The sequence below is a fragment of the Engystomops pustulosus genome, chromosome 8, assembly GCF_040894005.1.
Source record: "Engystomops pustulosus chromosome 8, aEngPut4.maternal, whole genome shotgun sequence".
Taxonomy (NCBI): domain Eukaryota; kingdom Metazoa; phylum Chordata; class Amphibia; order Anura; family Leptodactylidae; genus Engystomops; species Engystomops pustulosus.
Genome location: NC_092418.1, coordinates 64,338,852 through 64,362,568, shown reverse-complemented (window position 1 = coordinate 64,362,568; position 23,717 = coordinate 64,338,852). Strand labels below are relative to the sequence as shown.

The 23,717-nt window shown below is 40.4% G+C and overlaps 1 protein-coding gene and 1 long non-coding RNA gene across 3 annotated transcripts in view; both read left to right on the top strand.

The window, feature by feature from the left end:
• Positions 1-4,352, top strand: part of PIKFYVE (phosphoinositide kinase, FYVE-type zinc finger containing) — a 125,618-nt gene extending 121,266 nt beyond the window's left edge. For both annotated transcript variants that reach the window (XM_072121005.1, XM_072121002.1), the window contains one exon: positions 12-4,352. In XM_072121005.1, coding sequence (XP_071977106.1) covers positions 12-127 — 116 coding nt within the window. In that variant the 3' untranslated portion in view covers positions 128-4,352. The remainder of the gene's footprint in view (positions 1-11) is intronic.
• An 11,003-nt stretch (positions 4,353-15,355) lies between these two features.
• On the top strand, positions 15,356-17,990 carry LOC140075306 (uncharacterized). The gene is made up of 4 exons (XR_011849391.1): positions 15,356-15,510; positions 15,588-15,613; positions 16,776-16,798; positions 17,706-17,990. It is a non-coding gene; the product is annotated as an uncharacterized lncRNA (long non-coding RNA).
• The last annotated feature ends 5,727 nt before the right edge of the window (positions 17,991-23,717 follow it).

The following is a 23,717-nucleotide window of genomic DNA, read 5'->3' as shown; positions in this document are numbered from 1 at the left end:
TCCATTCTTAGGTAAAATGCCTACAGTGGTATCTCCAGAGCTCTATCGGACCCGATTCTGTGAAGCAATGGATAAATACTTCCTTATGGTGCCTGACCACTGGACAGGTCTTGGTGGCAACTGCTGACATTGCCCGACATGGTCTGTCCTTTCAGCACAAAAGACTTGACTGATATGAGAACTTTTGGACCTTGAGGCTGTTTTTGCAAGACTTGAATGAAATGAGATCTCCTAGACATGACAACAGTGTTACTATGGCTTCCATTATATCTGATTTTTCAGACAGTCCATGGAATATCTAATAATAGGTAGCATGATGGCTGCTGTGCAGCCGTATAGTCAGGTGTCTTTGTACTGGTCTCCCCATGTGTTTTTGTCACCTTCTTTCTCATGGAGTTCAGCTGCCTTCTTGACTTTTTCTTTTATTCATTTAGGGGATAAGACTCCGAAATGTACCCCCTTGGGACAAATATTGTTCTTTAATGCAATATGTTACAAGCAGACACTGCTTTCATGTGTGCCTTGCATTATATACTGCTCCATGGTCCTTTTTAAGTTTTATTATTTTAATCCTTGCACATCATGGACACAACTCCTTACATTGTGTAATGCTTGTATATGTATTATTCTGAAGGCCTTTCCTAAATACCACTATTACATGAAATGAAGTTATGTTTTTGTGCCCAAGATTATTAATAATCTAGGCCTACTGGAGAGCAATTACTGGAGTCTTTATTACTGGGCAAAAACTTCCAATCTCTGTAAGGTCATTGGTTTTCATTGGTTACCAACTTTTTCTGTTGTCTTCCTTGTTAAACAATTAGTGTAATTGAACCTTCCCAGAGAGTCAGTTTGGTAATAGTGTACAGTATTTTAACAATATGGGCATAGGCTAACTTATTGCCAGTAACACAATTCTAGACTCTAATGACTCTGAATAAACTTGAGATTTCTGTATTTACATAAGATACTTTTTAAAAGAAGATTTCTGTCAATGGAGAAGGTTGAATGTTTGCATCATGCAGTTATAGGTTTCTTGTTATCTGAGCCTATTTGGTATGACCTTTGTATTGGGGAGAAAAGAGGTCTTTACAAGCTTTGTGTCAAGGCTTTAAAGAGTTGTTTGGCCTGGAATTGATAAAACAAAGTTAATCTCTCTTTGTTCTGGGCAGCCTGCTGATCTCTAATTCCAAGTTCTCTAATTACTCAGCAGTGACCCTTCTCACCAAGTGACTGCCTAAGATTGGGGAGCACTTATTTTCAATTTTCCAAGAAGAATTAGTAATTTGAGATCAGCAGGGACATGGGAGAAGTTAGAAACTAAAGCTGTAGGCAGTGAGATGCATGTTACTACATTTGTTTTTAATGGCAATATGATCCTTTTTAAACAAAAAAGGGGCCACTAATCCATTGCTTTATTTTTTGCTTAAAGTCAGCATTGACTCTAGCATATGACCTTCTCACAAGCAGTAGTTCGGTGTCTTCTGTTTATACTTGCATATATGGTCAGTGGACTTTTTTAATTTTTTTTTTTTTTACATAGAGAAAATGTTTTTTCTTTTTATTTTTGACGGAATGTAATTTATTTTGAAGAGCTCAAGAACAAAACCTAGTGATATCTGCACATATCCAGTCTGTAGAGATAAATGATTGACCTTTTACATGTTCATGCATGTGCATTTATTAAAATGTAAAGTATTTGATGCACACGTATTATGACCTTTTTATTTTATTAAACATATAGATAAGATATACTAAATATATTAATTTTAGCCTTAGATGTGCTGCATTATCAAGTAAGTGTAGTTTTATCAGCTCGATAATCTAATGTAGTACAATAGAATAATTTATGTGTAATATCTTCGGAGCAGCACATGATCCACTTTTTCCATCCAATTACCGCAATATAAAGTCATCAATGCCCTTTGGGCTAAAGAAAGACTAGAGACACAGATGCTAAAAAAAGGTGCTAGCTGACCTCTCAGTGCTCCTGAATACGAAAACTCTGGAGCATTTTAATTCCTCTCCTGTGCGATCACTCTTTAATGTGCACCTGATTTCTACCCTCTGTAATCTACCCTGGCACTGCCAGGCTATGTAGTGTCACTGCTTTGACAAAGGATGTGGTTATAGTCAGAACAAAAGATTCCATCAGCTCCCTTATCACACAAAACAATATTATATTATATTATAAGCATGTCTGGTGGGAACAAACTATATAGAAAACTGGGTAGAAGAGGTTGGCTATTGGTGCTTTTTGGACACACACAAAATTCTTGAAAATGACTGTTTTCCAAAGATTAGGCAAGTTAACACTGCAGCCAGGGATTGGTTGACCACTAATTTTCTATGACTCGGAAGTATAGATCAACTGGACCCAAAATGTGTTGGAACTGCAATCGTAGCGAATGGTTATTTTGAGTTATGCATATATTTTTTTTTTTAACCCCTTCTGTTTAATTTGTGTACAAAATATTTTGCTGACCCATGCTCCTTTAAACAGAAGTTCACAAGTTTTCATTGTCTTGGTTCTTGTATTTAGTGATTATAAATTGTAAATGTCTTCATGACTCCATTTTGTAACTTCTTTTATAGTATTGTAACGTAGCCTTATTTTCTCACATATCTACTGCCAATGGATGGATGAAAAAAACCAACTCATTCTGACGTTATTTTGCTTGTAATATTTACACCTATGGTGGATAAAGGAGTACACAACTTTAAGTATAGGTTCTAACTTGAAGACAATGGAGAAACTAATGTTTGCTCTGGATAAAGCACTTTAAACTGGGGTTATACACAGACTTTTAGAGCTCCTTAATGGTAGATCAGAGGAAGAAATTGCATTAAGTAATATGCTTGTTTTCTGATGTTTTACCCATCCAAATGGCAGTAATTGACAGATTCCTATGTAAATGAATGGAGTTAGTGGGACTTCACTAGTGTCTATTGTGGATAATTCTGACAGAGCAAAGTGACCTTCTGTTAAAAATGGGTTGCACAATGCTTGTATGCTTATAGCAGCAATGATCTCCATATAGAAGTTGCTTCCTAAACACTTTTTTGCTTTCCTGTAGCCTCTGAAATATTAAAGGGGTTGTCCAGCCTTTAAAAACAACTATATATCTGGCTGGGAGCTGTGTAAAAAAAAAAAAACCCTTCTGCTCATCTTCTCCGTTGCTCTCGTTGTCCCGCACCACCACTATTTATTTACAGAGACGGCCACGCCCACCGTTCACTACTGCGCGCTTGATACTGCATTAAATCTAATACTTACATTCTATAGGCTTATTTCTTTCTTTTGCACTACTATCTTATTTTTCTTTTTTTAGGTTTGAGAGCATTCCAATTTTGAGGGATTTTTCTTTAGCACTCTTCATGATAGTACTTGTATCACAGCTTTATTGGTATGGCACCATGTTCTGTGTTGCATTGGTTATATATATATTTATATCTTATTATTGCATTATTTTATAATGCTTTATGTAGAAGTTTTGTTCAATCTGTGTAGTAGTAATGGATGCAGCCAATTTATTCCTTTCTTTATTTTTTTTTTTTTACCTAGACAGTGTGACATGTAATTCCTGTTCTCACTGTACATTTGGGAGGTGGTGGATGTATACTTTGGTGTAAAGAGCTGTATGGGTTTTCCAATCTAATTAAAAGAGATGCAATTAGCAGTGAATTCAGGCTGAATAAATATGAGCTTAGGTATTTCCCCAAGGATTTCTTGCTTCTCACTGATGCACAGCTTGGTTGTATCTGGAGATTATTTTGTCTTCAAACTAGAAAGCATTATGTAAGCTGTTAACTGATCACATTGTATGCAAATGTATCTGCTTTTCTTAGCACATCATACCCCCCTGGCATCTTTATGCGATGTGTCACAGAAGTTTTAGAACCGTGATTCTATCGCCCTACATGAGCTTTCTGGTTGTATACATTCCCTTAAATTTTAAAAATCCTGTAAAACCAGGTTGGTGTGGATTTGTCGTACATGGTAAATATGGCATAGGTTTTCTGTATAAAGGCTTCATTTAGCGATAGTGAAATTAACTCCTTATGCGCTCCTGTTAATAGTAGATTTTATTTATCAGGGTTCTACTACCAGAACTTGTAAGATCATTGACTATCAAGTAATGTATGCAGTTTCTGTTTTATGTAGAATATATATATGTTGCTAGCCCAGATATTTTTTTTATTTTTAACTGTGTGGTCAAACAGGTGAACTTCTCTTTTGTACAGATTATTAGTGTATATATTTTGTGCAGAGCTGTTCTAATTCCGTTTTTTATATGACTTGCTTAACTGTACTGTTTCTATTAGGGATATTAATAAACTAGTAAAGAAAATGTGTTTTGTCATATTTACATGATTAACGAGTCCTGTAATCAGCTTATTACTTGCCGGGCTAAATTAGACCCTAAAAAAAAAACTAAAATATACACATAGAAACACTTAAATAATTACATCACCTACTACATGGAAATGTTTGTCATATTCTACAACACATCCCTGTACACTTCTGCTGAGAGAGGCCTCTGACTTTTTTTTTTTTTTTAAAGATCATGGATACAAAAATGTATATTTGGTGCGCAACGTTCTCAAAAAAAACATCCATGTGAATGGCAGGACCAAACACAGCAGAACAACCTAGTGGTATTAATGTGCAGTACCCATGTATACAGTGTAGAGTACAAGTTGCTGAATAAGCAAGGTAAAAATTGTGATGTGTTCTCTCTGGGTGCTTTCCCACGTGGCATTTTTTTTTTTAAACGCATCCAAAATGCAAGTGGGAGTGGGATTTGCCTGAAATGCAATTGCAAACGCATATGCGTTTTGGTCAAAGTAGTAGAACTGTGCTGCGACTATATACATAGATAGAAACACACACTCACATACCCTGGTAGAAATAAGCATTTCATCCACGACCACATATGAAAGTTTTCCCACCTACAAAGAATGGAGAGGTCTGTAATTTTTATTGTAGGTACACTTCAACTGTAAAAGGCAGAATCTAAAAAAAATTGAGCATATCACATTGTATGATTTTAAAATAATATTTTATTGTGTGAAATAAGTATTTGATCCCCTACAAAAAAGCAAGAATTTTCATTGTAGTTTTGGGCACTTAGTGTATAGATGGTTCGCCATCACTGCCCAGGGGTACTTTAACCTTAGAGGGTCTGATCACTTATACAATATACTGCAATACAGCTGTTTTGCAGTATATTGTAAAATCACTGGATCTGCTGTTGGCAGGCTCCTTTTAAGACCCTGCTGTGACGGGATCTTTGCTTAAGGTCCTGGTCGTCATAGCAACTGGTTGATGCCATTTGATAGCAGCGGGTTAACACCTGTGATCGGTGCCAGCACCACTTTGCCTTTGAGTTCTGTTTGGTTCCAAATTAAGTGTTAATAGGATCATGAGCTTGGAAAATGAAATCATGCTGAAACCAGTTGTACTCTCAAGAAGATTCTAGTTTACTAGAGTACAAATCACATAATTCTATCAATAAGGGCACGTTCACACGTTGCGTTTACATTCCGCTTGAAATACGTTACAGCAGCTGAGGGAAGGCGATTTGCCCAATTACATTTATTGTTAACACTAGCATTTCCAAAACTGAAGTGTGAAAAATCCTATTGAAAAGAATGGGCTAGTAAGGCATCAGTGAAAAATCACTGAAGCCAGGAAGAGAAAACTAGTCTGTATGTGTCCATAAGCCAAAATGGCATTTTTTTCACATCAGTGAATTTTCAACAAACCCAATTTGAGACCAACCCAAGGGTACGTTCACTCATACCGCTAGCGCTGTATTTACAAACACAGTTCTAGGGTACTGGGGTGGGCCTCTGACCGTTCACGTACTTGTTTCTATGGAAATGCATGCAGTCTGTAACCAGAACCGGTGTTTTCCATTAAAATAATTCAAAATAAATGCAACGCTATAGTGGTATGTGTGACCGCACCGTCAAGGAATGATATAGTCTAGTCGTGTATAATGACACAAACAATTTTAGTTTTACATTTTTAAATAGTTCCCTTACAAAAGCATGTTCAGTACAATAAAATGGATGGATCAACTGATGGTGCAAACTTATACATCTGACTTTCATAGAAAACAATGTAAAGTATAGGACAGAATGGAGTCTTCCATTACTTCAGAGGAAAAAAACTGTTCAGCAGTTCATGTCCAACTGTTCGATCAAATATCGGAAGGCCTAAAGGAAGGTATAATGGTGTCAGTATCTGTTTTCACAAGTATATTGAATCAATGAGGTAAAACGGATCCATAAGTCGTCCATTATTAACAAGGACCTGTCAGCCCCAAAAAGGCCCCCATCCAAAAATGCCCCCCATAATCCTCTCCCCAGCCCCTTTGTATCCATGCTAATTTTATTCTAATGTATTTAGGGAAAGTTTAGGTAAATCTTCCTAGAAGAACTGACTCCTTACCAAATAAGAGGTTGGATCCATGTAACTGTGTGTGGTCGGGTATATTTATAAGCGGACCGGGACTCTTCTTTATCCACTGGCCGCCACCCCCTGGATTTTAGTTATTGTGCACACACACACACTCTCACACACTCACACTCAGTGGGGCCATGTTAGTGAAGCCGGAAGCATCGCAATGCGGCTCGTGCTCTCGCTCTGACTGCGCTGATGGGGGACCTGCGCATGCATCAGCCGAACATTTACTGTCTCCTATGATGGAGATGTAATGGAGCCAGAGATGCAGTCAGCAAGCAGAGCAAGCGTGTGGGCCGCATCACGGAGAGGCGGCAGCGATTGCGCAATATATGTGATGCTGCCGGTTTCACTGGCCCTGCTGAGGTGTGTGTGCTAGGCCCCTTCCACACTTGCTTTTTTTTTTTTTTTTTTTTTTTTTCCCACGTGCACACGCACACATTTAATTCTCAGCATGCTCTACTTTTGTAAGTCACGCACATGAAAAACGCATCATACAAGTCTATGGAGACGCATCAAATACGCATTGCACTCTGAGACACATGCAAGTGCAATGCGTTTTTCACGCATCAATTGCCATAGAAAAGATAGAGCTCAGCCCTGAGTCCTTTCACGCGCAGTGGGGCAGATTTATCAAGCTGTCTGAAAGTCAGAATATTTCTAGTTGCCCATGGCAACCAATCACAGCTTCCCTTTAAAATATTCATGAGCACTGGTAAAATGAAAGCTGAGCTGTGATTAGTTGCCATGGGCAACTAGAAATATTCTGACTTTCAGACAGCTTGATAAATCTGGCCCATTATTTGCGCGTGAAAAACGCATTGAAATTGCATTGAAAACGTGAATGAAAAACTGAGACACTGAACAAACTCTGACTGAAAACTGATTGAACTCTGATGAGAAACGTCAGTTTTTCACTGACCAAACCCTGGTCAGACTCTGATGTGATCTGCAACGCAAGTGTGGAAGGGGCCTAAGTCTTTAATACTTTGCCGACCGAGGACAAACTATATCGTGCGGCAAAGGGTGTATGGAGAGAGCTCACGAGCTGAGCTCTCTTCATACACACTTGGTAATGGCTGTATAAAACGGCCAACCCCTGCCTATCACTGCCGGCTGCTGGCACCGATCGCGGCAGCTAACTTACCATTAAATGCGCCATCTTGGATGGCCGATCACCTCCCCCTGGAACATCATCGGAGATCGGTTGCTATGGCAGCCTAGAGTCTCATTGAGACTTGTAGGCTTGCCATGTGCAATGATTTCTAATAGCCAGCAGAGGGCAGGCTATTAAAAATCATAGTAAAATAGCTATATACTGCAATATAGTAGTATTGCAGTATATAGTATTAGCAATCGGATCCTGCAGGGTTAAATTACCCTCGAGGATCTAAAATAATGGTAAAAAAATATATATATATAAAAAAATAGTAAAAAAAAGTTTAAATCACCCCCCTTTCCCTGGAAACTGCTATAAATATAAATAAACAGTAAAAATCATAAACACATTAGGTATCAAATCGTCCCAAAATGTCCGATCTATCAAAATATATTAGCGATTTTTTCCCGGCGATTAACCCTGTAACGGAAATTGGCGCTCAAAGTCGAAAATGCCACTTTTTTGCCATTTTGAAAAATATAAAAAATTCTATAAAAAGTGATCAAAAGCCCATACATGGTAGAATGAAGATTTTTTTTTTTGTACAGAAGTAAAACATTGATTTTTTTTAAAGGAAACCTACCACTTGGGATAGGGCTTATAAGCTGGACATGCCGTGCACCAGATCAGGGTGAGCTGGTGCCGGCACTTATCTCCGTTATGTTTTTAAACAGTTTTAAAGTGTTTTAACAGTTTCCCGCACCGGGGTTCACGTTCGGCGCACCATGCGCGCTACCACTTCCTATTCAGATGCACGCACGGTCGCGCGCATGGTGCGCTAGTAAGGATATAGACATTAATAAACTGTTAATACACTTTAAAACTGTTTAAAAACATAACGGAGATAAGCGCCGGCACCAGCTCACCCTGAGCTGGTGCACGGCATGTCCAGCTTATAAGCCCTATCCCAAGTGGTAGGTTTCCTTTAAATGTATGAAAACATCATAAAACCTGTACAAATTTGGTATCCTCACGATTGTACTAAACCAAAGAATATAAAAGACATGTAATTTGGGGCGCTCAGTGAAAGCTGTAAAATCCAAGCCCACAATAAAACAGCGCAAATGCGTTTTTTCATGATTTTCACTGCATTTTGATTTTTCTTCCCGCTTCCCAGTACACGGTATGTACTGATAAACACCATCACTATGAAAACAAGCCCAAATAGAGCTCTGTACAAGGAAAAAAAAAAGTTACAGATTTTTGAAGGTGGAGAGTGAAAAATTAAAATGCAAAAACGAAAAAGGGCCACGTGCCTAAGGGGTTAAATCCAGGGAGTGCTGGTCCCCTCATGAATATACCCGACCGCAACCACAACGTTACGTGGATCAGACCTCTTATTTGGTAAGAGGTCAGTTCTTCCAGGAAGATTTTCCTAAACTTTCCCTAAATACATTAGAATAAAATTAGCATGGATACAAAGGGGCTGGGGAGAGGGTTATGGGGGGCATGTTTGGATGGGGGCCTTTTTGGGGTTGACAGATCTTCTTTAATATTATAAATGAAAACTGCTAAACAGAAGCCTTAAAGCAGATGTGAACGGACCCAAATGAACGTTGCTGTAAGGGAAAAACTTTTGGCTGTCAGCAGTATCGAAGACTGGAAGCCTGTGAGCAATGTAGTAACCAGGTCATATATACCAACCGTCCTGGATCATGCAGGACTGCCCCACTATAATCCTCAGGAAATGGTAAGAGTTAAATAATGTGATGATGCTGACATAAAGCAGCACATTTCAACAGTAGAGGAGAGCTGCTGTGGGGAGCGTTTACATGATTATCTGGTATGTTAAGCAAGGAGGAGGTGTTGGAGGGGGGGGGACACGTGCCGTTTTGAACGCCATTTTGGGCCATTTTTATGCAGTCCGTTAAAAAATGTGCGTGTTTTAAAACATCTTTCTTTCTGTTTTTTTTCCCAATTATGATAATTATATTTGGCAAAAATTTAAAAAAACGGATACGTTTTAAAAAAAAAACAGATGTGTTTTCAAAAATGCATGCGTTTTTTAACAGACTGCTTAAAAAACGGTCTAAAAACGGGTTCAAAATGCTAACGTGTGCCACCACCCTTAGGCTGGCAGCACACGTGGCATTTTGAACCTGTTTTTGGGTCATTTTTAAGCAGTCGGTTAAAAAATGCATGTGTTTTTCACCCATTTTAATTAAGATAATTGGTAAAACCGGTCAAAAACTCATGCGTTTTTAAACCCGTGGGTTTAACGGACTGCTTAAAAACAGCCCAAGAACGGGTTCTAAATGCCTTTTCGATTGCGGTTTTGGCCCGCTTTTAAGCAGTCCGTCAAAAAATGCATGCGTGAGGGCGTGGCCTAGAATCCAAGCTGAATGGAAGCGTGAGGAAAGAGCTCCCGTATTATTCCCTGCTTTCAGCGACTTTTTTCCCTTTTGGGGCCTAATTGAATCAAACACCTGTTAGGGCAAATACACAATTTACACCTTGCTAAACTCTCCAAGGGGTGTACTTTCCAAAATGGTGTCTCTTGTTGGGGCTTTCCTCTGTTTTGGAACCATTATGGCTCTCCAAATGCATCCTGACTAGAGATGGGCGAAACGATTCTAATGATTCTAACTTCGGTTAGAATTTCAGGAAAAATTCGATTTGTCACAACGCCGAAGTTTATGCTGATTCGCGGGAACGAATTTGGGTTTTTCCCCCTCGTGTTTCTGCTAAATGGGCACGAGTACAACGTGTTACATGGGGAAGAGAACTCTGGGAAGGAGAAAGGAACACCCCCGATGACATCTGCAGACCTGTAAGCCAATCAGCGACCAGCAGGCTTATGTGATGTCACACAGTCCTATAAAACCCAGTCATTTTCTATCTCAGCACTTCACACTTTATGTTGTAGCGTCCAGCTGCTGCTATTGTGCTGTGCGATTCTTGCTGCAATCCCTCGCTGTTCTCTAAGGGGGATCTGTATAACCCAAATAGCAGTTCTATTTAGTGACAAAATCGAATAGGAAGAAATCTGTTTGACTTTCATGCATCTGCAGTAGCGATTGGTGGACTAATCCCTGGTTGTTCCTTAAGGGGGATCTGTATACCCCAAATAGCAGTTCTATTTAGTGACAAAATCGATTAGGAAGAAATCTGTTTGACATTTATGTTTCTGCAGTAGTGAGCTGTCAGTTGCGGGTTATCTGTATAACGCACATTGCAATAACTTTTGGGGGCTCTAGTTTACAGCCAGATTTACGTGTCAAATCCATGTAGTTTATACAGTGATTTTCGCTGAAATTACACTGTCAGTTGTGGGGTATTGCAATACCTTTTGGGGGCTCTAGTTTACGGACAGATTTACGTGTCAAATCCACATAGTTTATAGACTGATTGAAAGAGGACACTGACACGTGAAAAGAAGGGCAAAATGATCAGTGACGTCAATGACAGGTTCTGTCATAATCTATGGAATCATCTGATGTCAGTGTAAAAAAGAGTGCACTCTTTGATGTTATAGTGGGATCTTGGCCCTCAGCTCGGTCCTTTCGAGCTGGCACAGACGTTACCTTGTCAGGCTGCGTTCCCGCTTCCCTTATTTGGTCAAGTTGGCCTGTGTAAGTGCACATGGAAGTGAAGAGTGAAGCGATTCTAAGAGCCACTGCTGTCATGTGCGTGTCATACTAAAACACAGCATTGTTTGACCACGCTCCCTATGCATATTTAAGCATGGCACAACGTTCTACAACACCCTACAGGCTCTCTGCAGCCAGGAAATGCCTGTTTTTTAACGTGATTCGTTTTGATTCAAATCAAATTCTTTCAAGAAATACGGCGAATCGGTACAAAACGAATTTTAAGAAATTCACCCATCTCTAATCCTGACACTTGAAAACTTTTTCAGCCATATTTGCCCTCCAAAAACGAAACAACGCTCTTTCCATTCCAAGTGCCCCCCTGTGCCCGTACAGCAGGGTACAGTGACAAAATGGGTATTGGCATACTCAGGAGGAATTGCCCTAAACATTGTAAAATGCATTTTCCTATTTAACCCTTTGTGGAGGTGCAAATTATAGCGTTCAATGAATCTATAGTAAGATAAAATTACATTTCTGTAATTTCACTTTCATTTATCTTTCACCCTCATGAAATGCACAAAATTTCCAAAGGTTGTTTTAAATATTTTGAGGGGTGTAGTTTCTAAAATGGTGTCATTTGTGGGGGTTTTCTGTCATGTCGGCCTTATAAAGTCACTTCTAACTAAATTGACCCTCCAAAAGTAGGTTTTGATGATTATCATAAAAATCTGAAAAATTGTTCCTAAAGTTATAAGCCTTCTAACATCCTAAAAAAAGGAAAAGATGTTTGAAAAATGATGCCAAGCTAAAGCATACATATGGAAAATGTTAGTTACCGTATATACTCGAGTATAAGCCGACCCAAGTATAAGCCGAGGCCCCTAATTTTACCACAAAAACCTCGTAAAACCTATATATTTTTTACTCGAGTATAAGCCGAGTTTGGGTTTTCAGCACATTTTTTTGTGCTAAAAAACTAGGCTTATACTCGAGTATATAAGGTATCAAGTTATTTTAGTGATATGACCAACTTTCCAAAAAGTAGAAAATTTTGAATTTGGAAAACATTGTTTTTTTCAAAATGTTTGCAAAATTTCCATTTATTTCATAAATAAATACTAAACATATTGATTAAATTTCTCAACCAACATGAAGTACAATGGGGGTCATTTACTAAGGGCCCGATTCGCGTTTTCCCGACGTGTTACCCGAATATTTCCAATTTGTGCCGATTTTCCCTGTATTGCCCTGGGATTTTGGCGCCCAAAACCGGATTGTGGCCCATCGGCGCTGGCATGCACGCGGCGGAAATCGGGGGGTGTGGACGAACGATAACCCGACGGATTCGAAGAAACCGCTGCATTAAAAAAAAAAGTGGCGCGGGACACGCGCTTACCTTCACCAAGTATAGGATGTTGCACTCCAGCGGACCTCGGGGAACTTCAGAGCAGAAGCGACACCTGGTGGACGTCGGAGGAACTGCTTTAGTGAATCGCCGGAAGACCCGAATCCACCGCACAGAACGCGCCGCTGGATCGTGAATGGACCGGGTAAGTAAATGTGCCCCAATGTGTCACAAAAAAACAATCTCAAAATCAACTGAATATGTTAAAGCGTTCCAAAGTTATAACCACTTAAATAGACACATGGCAGATGGGCCGTGTCAGGAAGGTGAAAAGTGACTTCAGTGTTAAAGGGTTAAATTCTCCCCTAACAGAAATCAAGGTATTAGCAACCATTAGAACCCCTGCGAATAAAGCACCTGGGCCAGACGGCCTAACAGGGGAGTATTATAAAGCCTTTGTCATTTATTTAATTAATGTGCTTGCAGAGTTCTTCCTTATAAAAGGAAGACAGGGCGCAGACAATACGAGGCGCATAGTGAACCTAGTGCATCATCTGGAAAGGGAGAAGGTGCCTTCTCTGCTAATGGCGATGGATGCTGAGAAGGTGTTTGACCGGATATATTGGTCGTACGCCTTCTTGGCTTTAGAAGTAATGGGGTTTGAAGGTAGTATACTGCAGGGAATACGCGCCCCGTATTCGAGCCCTTCAGCGGGGGTATTCGTAAATGGAACTCTGTCGGACCCATTAAATATAACCAATGGCACCCGACAAGGGTGTCCGTTATCCCCTCTAATATTCCTCCTATGGTTGGAGCCCTTAGATGTACAAATTAGGAATTCCCCACAGATAAAAGGAATAGAATTAAGAGGGCAGACTCATACCATTTCTATGTATGCCGATGACATCCTACTGTCACTAACGGATCCACTATTCTCAATTAAATCCGCAATGTCCCTTTTGAATTCGTTTAGTAAAATTTTATACTATAAACTAAATACTGCCAAAATGCAGGCACTACCACTCAACATGGATAAAAAGCTAATCAATAAATTACAAGGTGAATATTTATTTGATTGGAAGGAAGATAGCATCCAATATTTAGGTCTTCAAGTCACATCTTCGGTGCAACATTTATTCAAATATAACTATGTCCCTCTCCTATCCCAGATTAGATCGGAAGCACTCCGCATCCAAAAAGCCTGGATAGGGAGAATAGCGGCGTTTAAGATGTTGCTCCTACCAAGAATGCTATGTTATGCATTGTTATCCAGGGCCAGGTCATGGTGGAAAGAAGAGACGGATACACCCTGGGTTCAGGCTGAGCAAGCACTCTCAGGACACTTCACTCTTAGAAGTCAACTACTGGCCCATAAATGGAAAATAGCCCCAACATACCAAATCTCTCCCCTAACTAAAACAATAATCGACTGTTGGAACGAGTTACATGCACGAGTACCATCAGAAATCTCATCCGAGGCTGTGAATCTATCTACTGCGGTGATAGAAATTAGCATTGGAAGACACACAATGAGACAGTGGAGGTATAGGGGTATCTTCGCATTATCCCAGCTAATAAATAAACAGGAAATTATACCATTTCCAACCCTACAGAGGAGATTCAAACTACTAAACAGAGACATATTTCTGTACCTTAGAGCAAAGCACACAGTAGAATCAATCTTGAAACAATAAGTACAATATAACCCCAAAATACATACACTATTATCCACAGAAGCGAAGGGACTAAATCCAATATATAACCTTGTCTCTGAATGTACTATATTCCAAAAAATACGGTCAATCCAGAAGTGGGAGACTAACTTTAAAAGGATATATGAGGAACCAGACTGGGAAAAAGCAATAAAAATATCTCATGTAACACTCAAATGCACATCGCATGTGGAAAATTTTCTCAAAACACTACTTCACTGGTACCTCACATGCGGTTTTTGACGGACTACTCAAAAACGCGTTCAAAACGTGTGCCATCACTCTGTGCCGCCAGCTTTAGGGGGAATTGCTTTGAGCAGGTGGAGTAAGGGTGCTGCCACATTTATGTATTGCATTTAGCTCAGCCTGATCTCATATGCATTTGCATTTAAACACTTGCGTTCAGGAACCAGCACCCAATGTTTTGCATTGTTTAAATGGATGACCGCGAGTTCTGATTATTCAATGCAAACGTAATAGAAACGCCACATGTGGCACAATATCAAGGGCTAGGTAAAAGTGGTGGCCCAGGTAAAAGAAAATTCCCATGATATGCTACGCTGGGTATGACTGATTTTTAAATTTCATACACCAGCCTCTAGGGCAGTGGTGGCGAACCTATGGCACGGGTGCCAGAGGTGGCACTCAGAGCCCTCTATATGGGCACCCTTGCCATCATCCCAGGGTACAGTTTGCCAGACAGGATTCAAGGCCTATTGCAGTCCCAGGCAGCCCAGGACCCCAGAAGGAAGCTACACTGATAATCCAAACTTCTTCTCCTTCTTTCTACTGTATTGGTGGCCTCAGGTGCCTGTACAATTTAAACCTGTGAAAGAGCAGGGAGTAATAAGTTACTGCTTAAATTGTCGCATCAGCACTTTGCGAAAAATACGCGGGTTTCGCTTGTAGTTTGGGCACTCGGTGTCTAAAAGGTTTGCCATCACTGCTCTAGGGGGTTTCCAGATTTTTAAACTGCCCCTAAAAGGCTCAGAACATGCATTCATGTTTTTAATGCTCTTTAAAAAATTAAAATGACTCGTCCCATATTTCTTAATCCACTTATACTGGATGCAATACTACTTTGAAAAAAACTTTAGTGTACACGATAAAAGAACACACTTTGGAGCAAGTTATGCTTCACGTGATCAGAGCGCCCGCCAGGCCATATAAAGCTGCGCGGAGTGACGCTAATCTCGTGCGCCCTGGGCTGCTTGACGTCACGGCTCATTACTTCCGTGTGTAGCGCGCAGCACAGCAGTCACGCGGGGTTTGTGGTGTGGAAGCAGCAGGTGAGGCGGCAGTGTTTGTGTGTATGAGGCTGTGGCGTCTGTATTCCGCTACAACTAACTACGTGCTTCTCTTTCAGGTTAAGCCGACACCATGAGAGCTAAGGTAGGAGGCGCGCGCCCGGCCGCTGTGTGGTAGCGCGAGGTGGAGGGAGGAAGAGCCGGGACCAGCTTCATTACCCCCTGGCCTTGTGTTATGGGGGCGCAGACTCTCCCCGAGCGCCAGTGCACGTGCTCATGTTGCTTCTCCATTTTTAATTTGGGGAAGAACCTGTAAACTGTATGTGTTTGGTACACCTGCTTCCCCTCATGTAGCTGGGGTTTAGGCTGGCTGTGGTTCAGGGATTCGGGAGGTAATGGATGTCCCCCACCATAGCTGCTCAGAGCATGGCAGTGGGGTTTACTGACACAAAAGAGATCTGTCACTGGACCCCGGTGTCTCGGGAATGCTGCATATTATTAGGGTAAACCCTAAACTGCAGGTACTTAAATGTGGAGTTTATCAGAAAAGAATGAAAACTCTTTAATCGTAGCTAGCAGGAGATGGTGACTGTGTGGGTGAGCAAACAAGGATTGTCCAGCAAATACAACTTGATCACAATGAATTCAGCTAAGGCTCACTGACAGATGTATCCTTAAGCGAGCTGTTAAAGAGGTATTCTCATGAAGACAAGTTTCTCAAAGGTACTTAGGATAACAAAGTAACACATTTATTTAGCAAATTCAGCATCTCACAGAAGTACAACCAGTCCTGCTGTACATAATTTCAGTTGCCCCTAGACACGACCCTGTAACTTCTGCCTTGGGATTAAGGAAGCCATCTTTGATTCTGTATGACGGCCATGGAGCTGAGATTTGTCTTTATCTGCATACTTGCAGTCCAGGACTGAGCGCTCAGACACTCACTTCCTGTCAGCAAACGCCTCACATCGTGAGGAGAGAGAAGCTACAAGATACAGGCAGATAAGTTATCTGGGTGAAAGCGGAGGTATGCACATATCTGTGAGAACAAATATGTACCGGAGCTTACAGTGTGTAATAGGCATCTTATGGATATGATCTCTGATCGAGCTGTTGATTGGGGTGATGTTGGTTCTTGCACATTTATTTATTTTTTTTTTTTTAAAGATGTCTGTTCTCCCAATAAGTTATCCAAAATACACGTCAAATAAACCTGAATGACTTTTCACTGTTATCTGTGTTCCTTCTGTTGATTTAATGCATATTTAACCCATGATGACTACATATTCTTATTTTTTTGTTTGCAGTGGCGCAAGAAGAGAATGCGAAGGTGAGACCTTGTATATGCTTATTGATAAGGTTCTCTCTCCACAGTATAAGCTCTTATCTGTAACCCATGGCTTAATCGGCAATTGCTTGGGGCCACTGACTGGGCTCCTGGCTGTTTTATAATTAAAAAAAAAAAAAAGACATTTTATGCCCAGAAATCCTTTCTATGCCTCTGGAAAGGATCTTGCTGGGCAATGCCACAGGAGCAGTGAGGGAGTGAAACACTTATTATATTTTATTTTATTTTTTTTTTTCCTGGTCAGACATCTGCTTTGTGGGCACAGTGCCGTCGAATTATGTTCTGACTTCACTACTTGGTGTCCTTTGGCGGTGGTAGCATCTAAATCTTCCAATAAATAGGAGTAGCTTCTTATCCAATAGCATGCAAGGTTTGCAACTAACTTTGGAGTGATCCTCACACTACACATCAAGTGGTGGCCCTTGAAGATGAAGTCTAACATGCAACCTTGAGTTCATACACTGAATGAAAGGTTGTGGATGTAGTTTGCACTATTTTAATTGAAGGTTATTTACCCAGTTTAAACCTTTAAAGGAAACCTACCATTTAGAATGGTAGGGGTAAACTGTAAGTACCGAGCACCAGCTCAGGGTGAGCTGGTGCCGGTACTTACTTTCGTTAGTGTTATAAACCACATAGGAAATAGCGGAGATGTTGCGCACGTACGGTTGCACGCAGCGCCGAAGCCTCTTCTGCTCTAAAGTTTAAAAAGTGTTAAAACTGCGGTTAATAACACTAACGGAAGTAAGTACCGGCACCAGCTCACCCTGTGCTGGTGCCCGGTACTTAGAGCTTACACCTACCATTCTAAATGGTAGGTTTCCTTTAAGCAGATTGTGTTTTTACAAATATAGCCAGTTATTTATATAATTTTTTTTTTCTTCCTTAGACTTAAGCGCAAAAGGAGAAAGATGAGGCAGAGGTCCAAGTAGAGACCATGAAGCAGCTGTTCTTGGAAATTCAAGTATTGAGCAGCATTGAAGCCTTCTGTATGGATACACATCAATTGTGATCTCCCATGGTTTCCTGTGGGAGAATACTTGCTCTACAAGCTGCTTCATCATATGCTTTGTTTTCTTGTGCTAATTACTCAACTGTTAATACAGCATGTGATCTCTTAAAAATTGTAGAAATTACCTTTTTGTAGAAATAAAAAAAAAAATTTAAAAATTTATCTTTAATAGGTGTGCTCAATTTTACATACTATCCCCCCCCCCCTTCCTCAATACTTGTGCAAAGGCAGCACAAGCCACCCCAGAGATATACATCTAAATATAATTATTTTGTGAACAGACCGCATGGCTGTAATTAGTGATTTCTTGCTATAATTGCCTGTTACTTCCGTTGCGTTTTTAACTGGTCTCCATCCAAAGGACATACAACTGTTTTAGGGGTTTGTTTTTGTGTGTGGGTGTGGTTTTTTTTTTTTTCTCTTTACAAAGCTTGGGGCTTGTCCAAATGATACATCCGCCTTTATTGTTTGGATCAGTGCGATCCAATTACACATACACACATACAATTTGAGTGTCTAATTTATTCGTTCTTTTTGTTAAATTGCATGTTGTGGTGCAGTGACTAAGGTATTGTTGCAGCACCTAATAGGTTCTCTTAAACCTATTGGCAGACATTCACCAAATAAACCACTACCAGTATTGTGAAATTGACACCATTCACTCCATGTTTTTGGTGAGATAGTTAGTATGACTGGTCCCTGGAGCATTTTGAGGAGAATTTTATATTATAATGGCGGAAAGTTTATTTAAAGATCACCTCAAAGTTATTTTCTGGATGATACTGGTTCACTGCGCGATAAAGAGACATGAACTGGAAGGTATGTTTCTGCTTTACATACTGGTAGTGCTGTATTAGGGGAATTTCTGAAGTCAAAAGGAACCTGCTATGATTGTCACATCTTTCTGCCAGTAGTCTGCAGTAAAATACACACTGGGGTTGCACCAATACTAGAATTGAGTGTGATCTGATACCTGGAAAAGTATCATGATACACTATTGATATTATCTGAATGTGTAGGGTGTGATCACGTGGGGCGTTAACATTGTGTATAGAAATTAAATTCAACCATCTTGGGCTGGGGCTTGGGGTGTGAACACACATTGTTTAAAAAATGCATTGTAACACCTGAAGAGGTTTGCCTAATTAAACAATGGTTGAGTTTTTGTAAAAACGTTAACAGCTGTTTAACCCCTTAAGGACACAGGGTTTTATCGCTCATTTCTCGTTCTCCACCTTCAAAAATCCATAACTTTTTCATTTTTACGTGTACAGACCTGTGTGAGGGCTTATTTTGTGCATTTCAAAAATTAAACGAATGTGTACAAAAAAATTTTGGTCATTTTTTGCGAAATGGGCCGACCTTTACATTGCTACCATTTTTAGGTCTGTGCGACATTTTGATCATTTACACCTTTTTACATTTAAAAAAAAAAAGTCGCATTTCGGACATTTGGGCGCCATTTCCCGTCTCGGAGGTCACCGCCGGCCGTAACAGTTTTTTTTATTTTGATCGGGCATTTAGGGACGCGGCAATACTTAACGCCCCTGATGTTTGATTTTTACTGTTTATTATGTTTTATATCAGTTCTAGCGAAATTTGAATTTGTAATATTTTAATTTTTTTAACTTTTTTTTTTTTTGTCCACTTTTTTAGACCATCTAGGGGTACATTAACCCTAGATGGTCAGATCGCTCCTACCATATACTGCAATACTTCTGTATTGCAATATATGGCATTTTTGCAGCTCATTCATTACAATGAGCCACTGGCTCATTGTAACAAATCTGCAGATGCCAGAGAGCCTCGGGTCATCAAAGCCCCTCCCCCAATGATGACATTCGGGGGCGCGGCGTTCGGAATAAAGATGTCTTTGCCGGCAGCAACGTAAGGGTTAATAGCCGCGATCAGTGCAAGCACCGACCACAGTTATTAGCGGTGGGGGTTTGCTGCAATATGCAACAACACCCACCTCTGTATGAAGAGGACTCAGCCCGTGAGCCCTCTTCATACATTCCCTATACCGCTACGGCGCAGAGCGTTAAGGGGTTAATTAGGCATATCTCTCTTCAGCCTTTGCTGAACGCATGCATTAAACTCGACGTGTGACTGCACCCTCATTTAAATGCATACGATCCGTAACGGGCAACCAGTCTTTTGGCAGCAGGAGAGCTTTGGTGTTTTATGACAGTGTAGTATATGTGTTGTAAAGGTTTTTTTTAGTAATCTAATATATAAAGCTGTGTGAGCGATATTTATGTCCACTTATGGAATCTGCACTATTGTGTTCAGTCACCAAATGTTGCATAGTCGCTCTCATGGACTCGAACGTCTTGGACTAAGCTTTGACCCTAAATTTACACCCCGTGGTTTCCAAAATCCTCTTTATACCCACCGTATACAGGAGCCATTGGCGGCTGTGGCAGTTGGAAGCTGAGCTGTGATTGGTTCCTGCTCTGCCACAAGTCATTGAGTATAAGACAATTGCATGTGATCAGCTGTCATTTTACAAACAGGTGTGGGAAAATGAAACTTGAGCTCTGATTGGTTGCCATGGCCAACTAGAGCAGTTGGGAGCAACCCACACAGACACCCTATAGCAAAGAGGAGTTATTCATATACCTAACACGATTGAAGTACAGTATTTATATTTTTGCCACAGGATTATATACATAAAGCCCTAATGCTGACATTTTCCATAGCGTCCCCCTCGACGGCCCCAACTGGAGAATGACCCCTGACCTCTGTAGGGATAGGAATCAGAGAGGTTAAATGCCTCACCCCTGCCTCCACATCCTGCCCTACACAGGGCAGGGAGTAGAGAGAATTTCTCTCCTTGTCTCCAATAGTTGGGACACTAAGGGGGGATAGCGGATAGGTGCAGGGACATGTCCCTTATCCAAACCAGTCCTGGCCTTGTTTGGGTCCCGGCCCTTTCCTCTGCCTCCTGGAGGACTGTTTCTGGCTCTGTCGTTGTCTCCGGGAAGGTAACGGCACCCGGAGCTTGCTTGGCAGCATGCAGAATGTGAGAGTCGGCTAATGTCTAATCCTGGTGACGACTTCCGCCAGAAGGACTGAAACCGGATGTGACCTCACAGCAAGTGCAATCGGGAAGCAGGAGCATGAAGCAGTAAGTTTAAAATTGAAGAGCGGATTTCTCACATTGATCTGAGGTCTTGTATCAGTACTACTTCGGAGATCATTATCAATAACATATTGGCGCTCTGGACTCTGTTAAGGTCAGATTAAGAGCATTATAGGTGTATAAATGATACACTATATGGAGTCTTAACTATAACGTGTTTACATGGTATTTTAGGACACCTGTCGACATATTAATTGCTCTTCACTATTAGGTAGTACATTACTTCTATACTTTTTGTTGACTGGGCATCAGGTCTATTATTCATTTCTAGGCTGGCTGGGATTTATAGTTGCACAATTGGCAGCATGTAGGCCCCAGTCCTGATCATTACCTCCTGTGAGTGGTTCAGGGGTTACTTAGAGATAGGGTGGTGGGGCACCCATACATCTCATATACTATAAAACCTATGCATGTTTAATAGTACTGATTGTGCACTCATTCTCCTTGGCAGAAGTCCAATGACAAGGATAAAGGGAAAGCTAAGGACAAGGATCAGCCTAATACAGAGAAGAAAAAGACTCCATCTATGCAATATGTGTCTAGAAAAAAAACCTGTGACTATAAAAAAAGAAACCTGTATGCAAAATTTTCATTGACAACCTTCAGAGAGGAAAGAACCTATTTTTTGGATGAGATGTGTAACTTTATTTGGGATGAATTCCAGACTTCAGTAACGACTTCTATAGCAGCATTTATCCTTCAGGAGCCTTCTAAAAAAAAACTGAGTAATAGAATCCCTTTCAGAATCTGACTCGGATTCAGAAGGAACTGGAGGAAGAGAATCTGTAGATCAGGATCCATCTTCCTCTGTCTCGGCAAATAGAATGAAATCTAGATATCTACTAGCGTCTGAGGATTTAGAACCACTCTTAAAGGCAGTATGAGATACCCTTAAGATAGAAAAGGTGGAAGAAACACAGACCATACAGGACAAGCTTTTCGGCCTTCTTAAAATAAAGAAAAAGCAGGTGTTTCCAATAAATAGTACCCTTTAAAGAGTTATATTAGAAGTAAAGAGGGAACCAGAAAACAGGATTTCCATCTCCAAAGAATTTAAAAACAGATTATCCTTTGATGAAACTGAGGCAAATTTATGGAATTCTACCCCTAAAGTTGATATTCAAGTTACTAAGATGACTAAGAAAACAAATTTACCATTTGAAGATGCCATCCAGCTGAAGGATCCTCTTGACAGGTAGGCTGATTGCCTCCTAAAAAAACATGGGAGTGTGCTAAGCTTAATCTTAAATGTAACATCTATGGCCTGTACCCTCTTCCATTGGTTAGCAGAGCTGGATAACCACATTAAAGATGGCACTCCTAGAGAAGCACTAATAGGCACCTTCTCCACCTTAAAAGCAATCACAGCATTTGCAAGCAGAGGGAGTTAGGATCAGTGCTAAAGAAGGGGCATTATCTAACTCAGTGAGAAGATCGCTCTGGCTTTGACAATGGAGTGGGTCTTATCTATTCTTCAAGATGGCTACAGAACAAAGCTAACCTATTTTCCTCCCAGGAGTTTTGACTTAACCAAACAACCATCTTGGACCCTCTTAAGTGCAGTTGTGGTCAGAAATACAGAAACTGATAAACTTAGATGTAATCGTTCCTCTGATTCCAGAAAATCTAAAGAAAGGACATAACTTGACCCTTTTCTTAATAAAGAAACTGAATGGGTCGTCAGAATGATTTGCAACTTGAGAGGCCTAAACAGACGTGTTCTTTACAGATGGTTAAAAATTAAAACCGTAAACTCCGCAACTGCCCTAATCCAAGCAGGGGCAATCATGTGTACAATAGATCGGAGAGACGCATACTACCATGTGCCAATATACCCAGCTTCACAGAAATTCCTCAGATTTGCGGTATTAACACCAGAAGGGAAGGAAGCCCACTTTCAGTACAAGACCCTTCCCTTTGGAATACCATTGACTCCAAGAACCTTCTCAAAAATTATGATCGAAGTAGTGGCATTTCTGAGTACAAAGGGGATATTAATTATCCCATACCTGAACAATCTGTTAGAGGTTGCCAGCTCAAGACAGGCGTTAATACACCACAGAGACTTCATCCTAGTAACTCTTTAACAGTGAGGGTGGATAATCAATATGGAGAAATCCAATCTGCATCCAAGTACGAAGGTTGTTTTCCTAGGCGTCTTGATAGGCGCAAAAAGGACGAATCTGAACCAGCAAATATTGGCATTTAAAAAAAAAGAAGCTGTACTATAAGGGAAGCAATGAGAATCCTTGGACTTATGACTGTAGATCTTTTATTTTATATAAAAGTAAAAAAACATAACAATACAAACAAAACATAATATACACTATATACAATATATACAATATCTTACTTGCTGGTCCAGCCCCATTCACACCTAGTAAAAACAATAACTTACAATACACAGAAATGAATGAACACCAATTACCACAACCCCCACCCAACACAAGCCACACCCACAAATAAAACATAAATGACTATAAATATACATAAACCCACCCCACACCCTCTAATAACAAACCACCCCACACAGATCACATCCCACACCCGTTTTTTTTTTTTTTTTTTTTAAATATATAATAACAAATACACACAACACTACACTAAACTAAATCCCTCGCCCGCACCCTCCCCTTCCCCCCAGACACTGGTCTAACGTCCAAAGTTTGCGTTAAGTAGTCCAGACCAGTGCCCAGGGTCATAGAGTCCAAGGTCAGTATTTTCTCGTAAATCCCACCACCATC